This window comes from Heterodontus francisci, chromosome 47 (genome assembly GCF_036365525.1).
Source record: "Heterodontus francisci isolate sHetFra1 chromosome 47, sHetFra1.hap1, whole genome shotgun sequence".
Lineage (NCBI taxonomy): Eukaryota > Metazoa > Chordata > Chondrichthyes > Heterodontiformes > Heterodontidae > Heterodontus > Heterodontus francisci.
In genome coordinates, this window is record NC_090417.1 from 1,221,745 (window position 1) to 1,235,481 (window position 13,737).

The window sequence follows — 13,737 nt, forward strand, 5'->3', positions numbered from 1 at the left end:
GCGCACTCCGCCACACAGACACACGAAGTTGATACACTGCTTGCTGATATTGTCAGTCCCTAAATGCGCTTCTAATTCTTAATGAAACTGTCGCTATCTACAGGTACATTCCCTGATGATGCTGAAACTGTTGAACTCACTGCTACAATCCTTACTCTTACTGTTATAAGGCGCGATCGTGCACCTTAGTGTTATGGAAGCTGTCTACACACAGAGGTGCGCAGTCTCTGATACTGAAACTGAGGGACCTGAGGGTGCGTCAATCTTTGAAGGTGGCAAGACATATTGAGAGAGTGGTTAGTAAAGCTTATGGGATCTTGGGCTTCATAAATAGAGGCACTGAGTGCAAAAGCAGGGAAGTTATGCTGAACCTTTTTAAAGCTCTGGTTAGGCCCTAACTGGAGTATTGTGTCCAGTTCTGGTGACCGCACTTTAGGAAGGATGTGCGGGTCCTTGGAGAGGGTGCAGAGGAGATTTACTAGAGTGATTCCAGGGATGGGGAATTTTAACTACAAAGTTAGGTTGGAAAAGCTAGAATTGTTCTCCTTATAACAAAATAGAAGTGTATAAGATTATGACAGGCTTAGATAAGTTAGACAAGGAAAAACTGTTACCATTAACAAATGGTGCAAGGACTAGGTTGAAGTTTTCGGGCAAGAGATGAAGTTTTTTTTACACAGCGGGTGGTAATGACCTGGAACTCTCCGCCTACAAGGTTGGTGGAAGCAGAGACAATCAATGCCTTCAAGAGGCAGTTGGATGGTCACCTGAGAGAAATAGACTTGCAGGGCTACAAGGATCGAGCCAGGGACTGGAACTGACAGCACAGCTCCGTGGAGAGCTGGCATGGACTCAACGGGTCGAATGGCCTCCTTCTGTGCCGTAAAAGACTCTATGGACAGGTGCAATCCATGTCAATACAGAAAATGTCAATATGTTTACACACACACACAGTCCTCACTGATATTAAAAATAGATATGCGTTTCCTCTGGAACTCTTGATAAATACAGGCGCACTGACACTCACACTTTCATTACGTCATAGAGTTACACCGCGCAGAACCGTAAACACCATTACACCCCTGACACAAACACTGTCTTACGCCATCAGAAAGTTGGCTCCAGATTTGGAGCATCCAGTGGCCCTGTAGGGGTCATCCCTCGTAGCGATTCCTGCAGTGCCTAACCCAAGTCCCAGCACGTTGCACGCGATGATTAGGAGAATGATGCAGCACAATACAATGCCCACAATCCACCTGGAATAAGAAACAGAGCATCTTCATTGAAATAGCATCATGGGATCTTTGACTTCCACCTGAGAGGGCAGACAGGGCCTCAGTTTAACATCTCGCCCAAAAAACAGCACCTTCAACAGTGTAACACTGGAGTGCCAGCCCGGATTTTTATATTCAAGCCTCGGGAGTGGGGTTTTGAACCCACAACCTTCAGACTCAGAGACAGGAGTGCTACCCACTAAACCACAGCTAACATCCCACAATTACAGCTACATGGGACAAACTGAGATTGATCGATTTTTGTTGGGCAAGGGCATTAAAGGAGATGGAACGAGGCCAGGTAGATGGAGATTGGCCACATCGACGTAACAGGTTTGAGGGACTGAATGGCCTCCTGCTGTTCCTATGCCAAAAATTAGCATCCTTGGGCAAAGTGGGGGAACAGTAAGAGGAAGAAATACAACTCAGAAAGGCAACACCTTCCTGCATGAATGCATTGATGGCGTTTGTGTACCTGTAGTAATCATACTGCTTCACCGAATTTGACACTTCTGACACCTGCGGGGAATTGAGACTCGTAGTCAGGGATTGGAGGGAATCCGGAATTTGGACCCTCTCAGAGATGGAGGAGATGTTCTTTTCAATGTTTTCTATAGTTATCTTGATGTCTGCAAAAGACAACATGAATAAGTGACGAGCTCAGGAAAATGGGAGGAATTAGCCGGTGAGGCCTGGAACATGTGACGGATCAGCACATTGCTTGGTACTAAGCATCATCCCAGGCTGCCCAGTTCAAGGGTTCTGCACACCCCACCCCGGTCCCTAAGACACACCTACCTGCAATAATCTGCGCGGTTTGATTGGTCACCTGGGCAGGAATTTCATTAAACGAGCGGGAGCCCTGGGCAGAGAGAGAAGACACATTGGCAGTTTATCCATGACGCACACGTAAAGGATCCAATTCATCCCAAAAGTGGGCTACTCACCTGCTCCAGGGAATTATTCAGACTTGCTGGAGAGATGCTCGTTAGTCTAGTTAACACAGTCTGAAGTTCGGTAGGCTGGAGAGAGAGTGTGGAGAGAAATTACTGGGAGAGATTTTCAGAGGCTTTTGATCAACTTCCCCCACAGGAGGTTGGTTAGGAAAATTAAAGCACATGGAATTGGAGGTAATATACAGGCATGGATTAAGTATTGGTTAACAGGCAGAAAACAGAGAGTAGGAAAAAACAGGTCATTCTCGCATTGGCAGGCTGTGAGACTAGTGGGGTACTGCAAGGATCAGTACTTGGGCCCCAACTGTTCACAATATATATCAATGATTTGGATGTGGGGACCAAATGTAATATTTCCAAGTTCGCGGATGACACAAAACTAGGTGGGAATGTGTGTTGCGAAGAAGATGCAAAGCAGCTTCAAGGGGATTTGGACAGACTTAGTGAGTGGGCAAGAACATGACAGATGAAATATAATGTGGAAAATGTGAGGTTATCCACTTTGGTAGGAGGAATGGATGTCCAGAGTATTTCTTAAATGGTAAGAGATTAGAAAGTGTACAAAGTACAAAGGGACCTGGGTGTTCTTAGTCATAAGTCACTGAAAGCTAACATACCGGTGCAGCAATCAATTAGGAAGGCTAATGGTATGTTAGCCTTTATCGCAACAGGATTTGAGTGCAGGAGTAGTGAAGTCTTGCTTCAATTGTATAGAACCTTGGTTAGACCATACCTGGAGTACTGTGTGCAGTTTTGGTCCACTTACCTGAAGAAAGATATTATTGCCATAGAGGGAATGCAATGAAGGTTCACCAGACTTGTTCTCGGGATGGCGGGACTGTCTTATGAAGAGAGATTGGGGAAACTGGGCCTGTATTCTCTGGAGTTGCATCTATTTGAATGCAAGGAGTCTTACAAGTAAGGCAGATGAATTGAGGGCATTGATTAACATTTGGGAATATGATATTATTGCTATTACAGAGACGTGGTTGAGGGAAGGGCAGGACTGGCAGCTCAATATTTCAGGGTATAGAATCTTCAGGCATGACAGGGGAGGATGTAAAAGAGGAGGGGCCATTGCACTGTTAATCAAGGAGTCAATTACTGCAGTAAGGAGGGATGATATCTTCGAAGGTTCCTCAAATGAGGCCATATGGGTGGAACTTAAAAACAAAAAGGGGGCAATCACCTGGCTGGGAGTGTACTACAGGCCTCCTAACAGTCAGGGAGAGATAGAGGAGCAGATAAGGAGGCAAATCTCAGAGAGGTGTAAAAATAATAGGTATTTTCAACGTTCCCAATATCAACTGCGATAGTCTTAGTGCAAAAGGCTTAAAGGGGGCAGTTTTCTTAAAGTGCATACAGGAGATCTTTTTGAGCTAGCACATAGAAAGTCCTACAAGAGAAGGGGCAGCACTGGACCTAATCCTAGGGAATGAAGCCAGAAATGGTAGAAGTGTCATTGGGGGAGCATTTTGGGGATAGTGACCATAACCCTCCAAGATTTAAGGTAGTTATGGAAAAGGACAAAGAGGGACCGGAAATAAAAGTACTGAATTGGAGGACGGCTGATTTCAATATAATAAAACAGGATCTGGCCAAAGTGGATTGGGAGCAGCCACTTGTAGGAAAGTCTGCATCAGAACAAGGGGAGTCATTCAAAAAGGAAATGGTGAGAGTTCAGGATCAACATGTTCCCGTAAAGGTGAAGCATAGGGCCAACAAGTCAGGGGAACCCTGGATGTCAAGGGATATAAAGGATTGGATAAGGAAAAAAAATGAGGCTTATGGCAGATTCAGAGCGCTGAAAACAGCGGAGGTCCTAGAGGAGTATTGAAAGTGTAGGGGGGGGGTATTTAAAAAAGTAATTAGGAGAGCGAAGAGGGGATGTAAAAAAACACTGGCAAGCAAGATAAAGGAAAATCCCAAGGCGATTTAGAAGTATACTAAGGTCAAGAGAATAACCAGGGAAAGAGTAGGGCCCATTAGGGACCAAACTGGCAATGTGTGTGTGGAGCCGGAGGACACAGGTGAGGTTGTAAATGATCACTTTTCATCTGTGTTCACCATTGAGAAGGACGATGTAGGTGTAGAGATCAGGGAGGGGGATTGTGATATACTTGAACAAAATTAGCATTGAAACGGAGGAAGTATTAGCTGTTTTGGCGGGCTGAAAAGTGGATAAATCCCCAGACCCAGATGAGCTGTATCCCAGGCTGTTACGTGAGGCAAGGGAGAAGATAACAGGGGCTCTGACACAAATTTTCAAATCCTCTCTGGCCACAGGAGAGGTACCAGAGGACTGGAGGACTGCAAATGTGGTACCATTATTCAAGAAGGGCAGCAGGGATAAAGCAGGTAATTACAGGCCAGTGAGTCTAACATCAGAGGTAGGGAAACTATGGGAAAAAATTCTGAGGGACAGGATTAATCTCCACTTGGAGAGGCAGGGATTAATCAGGGATAGTCAGCATGGCTTTGTCAGGGGGAGATCGTGTCTAACAAACATAGAATTTTTCGAGGAGGCGACTAGACGTGTATATGAGGGAAAGGCAGTTGATGTAGTCTACATGGACTTCAGTAAGGATATTGATAAGATCCGCATGGGAGATTAGATTTAGATTAGATTAGAGATACAGCACTGAAACAGGCCCTTCGGCCCACCGAGTCTGTGCCGACCATCAACCACCCATTTATACTAATCCTACACTAATCCCATATTCCTACCAAACATCCCCACCTGTCCCTATATTTCCCTACCACCTACCTATACTAGTGACAATTTATAATGGCCAATTTACCTACCAACCTGCAAGTCTTTTGGCTTGTGGGAGAAAACCGGAGCACCCGGAGAAAACCCACGCAGACACAGGGAGAACTTGCAAACTCCACACAGGCAGTACCCGGAATCGAACCCGGGTCCCTGGAGCTGTGAGGCTGCAGTGCTAACCACTGTGCCACTTTGTTTAAGAAGGTAAGAGCCCATGGGATCCAGTGCAATTTAGTAAATTGGATCCAAAATTGGCTTAGTGGCAGGAGGCAGAGGGTGATGGTTGAGGGTTGTATTTGCGTGTGGAAGCCTGTGACCGGTGGTGTACTGCAGGGATCGGTGCTGGGACCCATGCTGTTTGTAGTGTACATTAATGATTTAGACGTGAATATAGAAGGTATGATCAGTAAGTTCACAGATAACACGAAAATTGGTGGTGTCGTAAATAGTGAGGAGGAAAGCCTTAGATTACAGGACGATATAGATGGACTGGTAAGATGGGCGGAGCAGTGGCAAATGGAATTTAATCCTGGGAAGTGTGAGGTGATGCATTTTCGGAGGACTAATAAGGCAAGGGACTATACAATGGATGGTAGAACCCTAGGAAGTACAGAGGGTCAGAGGGACCTTGGTGTGCTTGTCCATAGATTACTGAAGGCAGCAGCACAGGTAGATAAGGTGGTTAGGAAGGCATATGGGATACTTGCCTTTATTAGCCGAGGTATAGAATATAAGAGTGGGGAGGTTATGATGGAGCTGTATAAAATGCTAGTTAGTCCACAGCTGGAGTATTGTGTACAGTTCTGGTCAACGCACGATAGTAAGGATGTGATTGCACTGGAGAGGGTGCAGAGGAGATTCACCAGGATGTTGCCTGGGCTGGAGCATTTCAGTTATGAAGAGAGACTGGATAGGCTAGGGTTGTTTTCCTTAGAGCAGAGAAGGCTGAGGGGAGGCCTGATTGAGCTATACAAAATTATGAGGGGCATAAATAGGATAGATAGGAAGACACTTTTTCCTTTAGTGGAGGGATCAATAACCAGGGGGCATAGATTTAAGGTAAGGGGCAGGAGATTTACAGGGGATTTGAGGAAAACTTTTTTCACCCAGAGGGTGGTTGGAATCTGGAACACACTGCCTGAAGGGGTGGTAGAGGCAAGAACCCTCACAACATTTAAGAAGTATTTAGATGAGCACTTGAAACGCCATAGCATACAAGGCTACAGGCCAAGTGCTGGAAAATGGAATTAGAATAGATAGGTGCTTGATGACTGGCACAGACAAGATGGGCCAAAGGGCCTGTTTCTGTGCTGGATAACTCTATGACTCTAATGAGAGGTGATCTCATTGAAACCTACAAATTACTTAAAGAAATAGACAGGGTAGATGCAGTTAAGATATTTCCCCTGGTTGGGGAGTCTAGAACCAGGGGACACAATTGCAAAATAAGGGTGAAGCCACGAAGGACCGAGATGAGGAGAAATTTCTTTATTCAGAGGGTTGTGAATCTTTGGAATTCTCTACCCCAGAGGGCTGTGGAAGCTCAGTCATTGAGTATGTTTAAAGCAGAGATTGACAGATTTCTAAATACCAATGATATAAAGGGATATGGGGATAGTGTGGGGAAAAAGACATTGAAGTGGATGATCAGCCATGATCATAATGAATGGCAGAGCAGGCTCGATGGACTGAATGGCCTACTCCTGCTCCTATGTCCTGAGATCAACAGATCAAAACCAACAGAGCGTAACTTGTGCCAAATCAAACACCACTGCTGCACCAGGGCCAAGAAATGAGGATGTCACTCTCAATAATAGGGCAAATCTGGAAGAGGAAGAGGTCCACAAAGGGTGAAGAGCAGGCATAGACCTAGTTTGAGGAGTGAAGAACAGAGACAGGCCTAGCTTGAGGAGTGAAGAGCAGCGAGGATACTTGCCTGAAGAGATGGGCTGCAGGGTAACCTGATAGACATCTTCAAAATGATGAAAACTTTTGATACGAGTAGACATAGACTAGTGTTGCCACTTGTGGAGGAGTAAAACATTAGGAGTCATAAAAATAGGAATGTCATGAATAAATCTAATAAGGAGAAGCCTCTTTATCTGGAGAGTGGTTAGAATGTGAAATCCACCACCATAAGGAGTAATTTAGATGAATAGTGTAGATGCATTTAAGGGAAAGCTAGGTAAGTAGATCCATTAGGACAAATTTCCTATTTCTGTATTGCACATTCAATGAAAGAGTTGGAAAGGAGAGATCATTAACATACTCACAAATACGATCCTTGTGGCTCTTTCCTTACCTCGCTGTAATTAATATTGAGCTCCAGGTTATTAACTGCTGTCACATTTGGGCCACAGTTGTTACAATTGGGATTGGTCAGCGTTGCAGTGATGTCAAGCTGGAGGGTCATCAGCTCCTTTGCCAACTGTCGCTGTGTCTCCATCACCGAGGTTTGTGTGGAGTTGATTGTTATCAGATGGTCCTTCACGTTACTAATCTCTGAAGTCAAACAAACAATGCAACTCAGGCCATACATTAACCCGTCCTTCTCCCCCATCCGCCAGTGGAAATTCATGCCCCAATTGGCTGGGGAAATTATTAGAAGACGCCATGAGCAGAATCACAGAATCAAAGAATTGTTACAGCGCAGATAGAGGCCATCTGGCTCATTGTGCCCACACCGGCTGTCCAAAGGAGCAGTTCACCTAGTGTCATTCCCCCGCCTTCTCCCTGTCACCCTGCACATTCTTCCTTTTCAGATAACTATCGAATTCACTTTTGAATGCCTCGATTGAACCTGCCCCCACCCCACACTCTCAGGCAGTGTATTCCAGATCCTAACCACTCACTGTGAAAATGTTTCTCCTCATATTGTTTTTGCTTCTTTTACCAACTACTTTAAATCTGCGCCCTCTCATTCTCAATCCTTTCACGAGTGGGAACAGTTTCTCTCTCTCTACTCTGTCCAGACCCCTCATGATTTTCAATACCTCTATCAAATCACCTCTCAGCCTTCTCTTCTCCAAGGAAAACATCCCAACTTCTCCAATCTGTCTTCATAACTGAAGTTCCTCATCCCTGGAACTATTCTCGTGAATATTTTCTGCACTTTCTCCAATGCCTTCACATCTTGCCGAAAATGCAGCACCCAGAACGAGACGCAATTCTCCAGATGAGGCCGAACTAGTGTCTTATGCAAGTTCAACTCTATGCCCTATTAATAAAGCCCAGGATACTGTATGCTTTATTAACCACTCTCTCAACCTGTCCTGCCACTTTCAATGACTTATGCACAGACATATCCAGGTCCCTCTGCTCCTGCACCCCCTTTATTTTATATTGTCTCTCCGTGTTCTTCCTACCAAAATGTATCACTTCACATTTCTCCACATTGAACACATCTGCCATGACCAGTGTCGTGGTGGGTTGAGACCACCGTAAGTAATGTTGGATACAGACCCCAAGTGCCCTACTCACAACCCAGCCACCAGTCATTTAGCTGGGGCGCAGTTAAAGGGCCAACAGCTCCAATCTGATCATGTGGGAACGGGTCACAGTCTGTACAGACAGAATGTCCCAGTTGGGTTCAATTTGATCGATGAGTTTGCACTGAGACGGTATAAATAGCCAAACCACTGTTCAGGAATGCATAGGTTCATCTCCCAAACTGCGGGTGATCCCTTCCCATATTCCATGACTGGATAGAATCCGTGATTAGCACACGAGCTGTATACACATGAATATGAAAATAATATTGCTTGTGGCAGCAGGAAATCAGCACCGGCCTTCCTGTCAAAACACTTATTTCCAAGGGCAATTGGGAATGGCCAATAAAGATTGGCTTTGCCAGCGAAGACCCACATCCCACCAGTGAATAAAAAAAATATACTTGAGGGTTAATATTTCAAAGAAGTTCCGAGACCAAGTCAGTAACAACATTCCCCCCAGGCAACCCTGCTTAGCAACTGATTACTCTGCTGATTCTGAGGCCAACCTATAATGGTCACAATGTGCAGGGCAGAGTGAAAAAGGAAATTAGGAAAGCAAAGAGGGGACATGAAAAATTATCAAGGAAAACCCAAAGATGTTTTGTCAGTACATTAAAAGCAAGAGGATAACTAAGGAAAGGGTAAGGCCTCTCAGAGATGTATAAGGGAACATCTGCGTGGATGCAGAAGATGTGGGCAGGGTTCTTCATTAGTTTTTTTGTCTGTGTCTTCACAAAGGAGAGGGATGATGCAGACATTGTAGTTAAAGATGAGGAATGTGAAATATTAGATACGATTAGCATAATGAGAGAGGAAGCACTAGAGGGTCTGACATCCTTGAAAGTGGATGAATCGTCATGGCTGGATGGATTGTATCCCAGGTTGTTAAAGGAAGCCAGGGAGGAAATAGTAGATGCTCTGAGGATCATCTTCAAATCCTCACTAGATACAGGCGAGGTACCAGAGGATTGGAGGTCTGCGAATGTTGTACCATTGTTTATTAAGGGTGCGAGGGATAGGCCAAATAATTACAGGTGGGTCAGTCTGACCTCGGTGGTGGGTAAATGCGGCCTGCTCCTTTCACGATTAAATTTGAGGCCATGGCCTTGGAAGGTGGGAACGTGGCAAGGGTGCAAGCGGGCATTCAAACCGGATTAGGATTTACCTTGTACTCTTGCAAACAGCATCGTCAGCACGGGGGAAATGATTGGGTCCAGTGCATCCTTGATCGCAAGCCCGAGTGTTCTCCCAGTTCCTGCAATAAATCAGTACAAGACAACTTTGAGCCAGGTGAATGCTACCAAGGCATGAACAAAAAAGATCCAGCACAGCTCAATTTTACCATAGTAGATACAAGGATTAATGACTCCACAAACTGAGTCAGGGTGTGTAGAATGTGCCCTACACATCAATCAGATAATATAGAGTATACACCAACCTTATCAGAGTTTCCACCATCACTGCATGGTAAGTAAACGACAAAACTATTAATACATGCTGAATTTAAAACAAGTACGCAGTACAGTAAATACTGAATACATACGGATATCAGTGCATACAAAACATGTGCCAAAATTAACAGTGTGCACAAATACCTACCAGATTAAACAAGACCAGCAATTGAATGCCGAATAATCAACAAAAAACAGTACAGCAAAGGAACAGGCCATTTGGCCCTCCAAGCCTGCGCCGATCATGATGCCTGTTTAAACTAAAACCTTCTGCACTTCCGGGGTCCGTATCCCTCTATTCCTATCCTATTCATGTATTTGTCAAGATGCCTCTTAAACGTCACTATCGTACCTGCTTCCACCACCTCCCCCGGCAGCAAGTTCCAGGCACTCACCACCCTCTGTAAAAAACTTGCTTCGCACATCCCCTCTAAACTTTGCCCCTCGCACCTTAAACCTATGTCCACTAGTAACTGACTCTTCCACCCTGGGAAAAAGCTTCTGACTATCCACTCTGTCTATGCCGCTTATAACTTTGTAAACCTCTATCATGTCGCCCCTCCACCTCCGTCGTTCCAGTGAAAACAATCCGAGTTTATCCAACCTCTCCTCATAGCTAATACCCTCCAGACCAGGCAACATATTGGTAAACCTCTTCTGTACCCTCGCCAAAGCCTCCACGTCCTTCTGGTAGTGTGGCGACCAGAATTGCATGCAATATTCTAAGTGTGGCCTAACTAAGGTTCTGTACAGCTGCAGCATGACTTGCCTATTTTTATACTCTATGCCCCAACCGATGAAGGCAAGCATGCCAAATGCCTTCTTGACTATCTTATCCACCTGCGTTGCCACTTTCAGTGACCTGAGGACCTGGATGCCCAGATCTCTCTGCCTGTCAATACTCCTAAGGATTCTGCCATTTACTGTATACTTCCCACCTGCATTAGACCTTCCAAAATACATTACCTCACATTTGTCTGAATTAAACTCCATCTGCCATTTATCCGCTCAAGTCTCCAACCGATCTATATCCTGCTGTATCCTCTGACAATCCTCATCACTATCCGCAACTCCACCAACCTTTGTGTCGTCCGCAAACTTACTAATCAGACCGGCTACATTTTCCTCCAAATCATTTATATATACTACAAACAGCAAAGGTCCCAGCACTGATCCCTGCGGAACACCACTAGTCACATCCCTCCATTCGGAAAAGCACCCTTCCACTGCTACCCTCTGTCTTCTATGACTGAGCCAGTTCTGTATCCATCTTGCCAGCTCCCCTCTGATCCCATGTGACTTCACCTTTTGTACCAGTCTGCCGTGAGGGACCTTGTCAAAGGCTTTACTGAAGTCCATATAGATAACATCCACTGCCCTTCCTTCATCAATCATCTTTGTCACTTCCTCAAAAAACTCAATCAAACCCGAGAGCAGCAATGTGCACCTGAGAGAGCAGCAAACTTGCAAGCTTTTGGTTGTTATGTCAGTGTGTTTGTTTACCTTCTGGAATGAGACAAAGTTAGCCTGCTGCTGAAGAAGTGTCATGGAGGAAGAGACCAGATTCTTGATGGACGTTTAAAGAGTCAAGCCTGCAGAAGTAAAAGAGATTTCCCAAGGAAGGAGAGAAGACCACAACCCAGCTCTAAAAGACCCTGAGCTGTCCACTGTGTCAACTCATCTCGTCACCTCTCTTTGAAGAAAAGCATGGTAAATTAATTCTCAACACCGCCTGAGAAGAACTGTTCTAAAAGATCCCAGTGACCCGTCTATGCGTACTCAAAGGCGAGACTGTATGCCAGTTTTGGAACATAACATATCCCACCTGCTGTTTTCTTCAAGAATGAGCAAGTGTTTGTTTTGTCTGTAACAGAGCTCCGAACAAAAATCCCTTTTATTTTTCCAATTAACCGCTGTATGTATGTGTGTGTGTCTGTGAGTGTAAGGGGCTAAGGTAAAAAAAAGGGAACTTTAAAATTTCAGTCTGTGTGTTGACTTAATTACTGGTTAAGACTTGTTTTGCAGTAAACTGATAATTTAGTTGATCATTCAAGAAATCTGGTTGGTGTGTTTTATTCTAGGAAAAATAGAGTATATGATTGACCTTATCAGTAAGTGGGACATTTATATATATGTTGTGATTTATGGAGAAGTGGGACGAGAATAAACAGTGCACTCCTCCCGCCTCGGTCGCAACAACAATTACCAGGTTATAGAGCATTAAAATTATTTCACACTCACTGTCAAGTTCAGAGAACACCCTGCTCCTCGGGACTGAAAACTGTGCAGCAATTTTGGGCACGCTCTGAAATTGGGGGAAAAAAATGGTCAAGGAAATTATGAGCTGCAGTGACGTGGTATTAAAGCTCAGATACAACGGCAAATCTGTATAAAACTTAGTAAGACCACAGTTACAATATTATTAGTTGTTTGGTAGTACAGAACTTGAGTATTGCTGAAAATAGAGACATTTTGTCGAAGCTTTTCATCTTGCACTCATCAGGACAATTTGCAAGAATACCAATGTAAGGGAAAGCAACAAATTTACACTGTATCTCTTTTCATACGGTATAAATTTATTGCTTTCTCTTACATTAGTATTCTTGCGATTTGTCTTGTTGAGTGCAAGACGAAAAGTTTCGACAAAATGTCTCTATGTTCAGCAATACTCAAGTTACAATATTATGTGCAGTTTCGACTCCACTGTTGCATGTTGAGAGACAATGGAGAAGATATAGCATATTTATGACAATGCTGCTTGATATGAGGAAATAAAAAGACTTGAAAAACTGGACTGTCTTCATGGAGCTCATGGAGTGATCAGTTAGAGATGGGTAAAATGATGAAGAAATGGGAGTGAGGGAGGAAGGAACAGACTGTTTCCAGTGATTGAGGGGTCTTAAAGAGACATAGATACAAGATTAAATGTATGAGATTTAGGACCACAGATTATTTTTACACAGACGATTGCGTGGCCGTGGGATTCAGTGATTGATGCTGAAACCATGTAAACATTTCAGAATAGATGAGGTGGGTGTTTGAGGAATTTAACTGTCCCCCTTGTGGAGAATAAACTCCAACAGGAACTGAAAGGTTGATTCCCCGCGTTGTGATTTCTCGGCGATTATCAAGCCGCTGTTAACTCTCACCTCCACGATATTCTTGATATAGGATGTCACATTTGTAATTGTGGCATTAACCGCTTTCACACTTGGTTCTGTTGCATCCGTCACCTTTTGATTGGCTGTAAACGCGCAGGCGACTCCTGCCCTAAACAACAATTGTCAGAAAACATCAGTGAGACATAGGGGAGGCGGTGACATCGTGGTAATGTCACTGAACTAGTAACCAGAGGCCCAGGCTAATGCTCTGGGTGCATGAGTTCAAATCCCACCACAACAGAAGGTGAAATTTGAATTCAGTTAATAAAATCTGCAATTAATAAAGCTAGTCTAATGGTGACCATGAAACCAATGTTGTAAAAACCCATCTGGTTCACTAATGTGCTTTCGGGAAAGAAATCTGCCAACCTCACCTGGTCTGGCCTACATGTGACTCCGGACCTACAGCAATGTGGTTGACTTTTAAATGGCCACTTTGTTCCAGCTCGACCAACTCAAAACGTACCTAACCGTAGTCACCAGCCTGCTTAATCTTCAACCCAACCACATGGCATGCCCATGTACCTGCTTATCCAACAAAGTGCCAGCCACCAACCCACCTCCCGACCTACTCATCGACTTCCAAACTGGCTTACCGCCTGTTTAAACGGCCATCATGCTACTTACCCCTTAC

The 13,737-nt window shown here is 44.5% G+C and overlaps 1 protein-coding gene across 2 annotated transcripts in view; it reads right to left on the reverse strand.

The window, feature by feature from the left end:
* The window catches only part of LOC137357137 (prominin-2-like), a 49,066-nt gene that overhangs the window by 21,547 nt on the left and 13,782 nt on the right, over window positions 1–13,737 (reverse strand). For both annotated transcript variants that reach the window (XM_068023196.1, XM_068023197.1), the window contains exons 6-13: window positions 13,092–13,212; window positions 12,184–12,247; window positions 9,657–9,746; window positions 7,303–7,502; window positions 2,222–2,296; window positions 2,073–2,136; window positions 1,750–1,903; window positions 1,104–1,256 (exon numbers count right to left, since the gene is read on the reverse strand). In XM_068023196.1, the coding sequence (XP_067879297.1) occupies window positions 1,104–1,256; window positions 1,750–1,903; window positions 2,073–2,136; window positions 2,222–2,296; window positions 7,303–7,502; window positions 9,657–9,746; window positions 12,184–12,247; window positions 13,092–13,212 (921 nt within the window). The remainder of the gene's footprint in view (window positions 1–1,103; window positions 1,257–1,749; window positions 1,904–2,072; window positions 2,137–2,221; window positions 2,297–7,302; window positions 7,503–9,656; window positions 9,747–12,183; window positions 12,248–13,091; window positions 13,213–13,737) is intronic.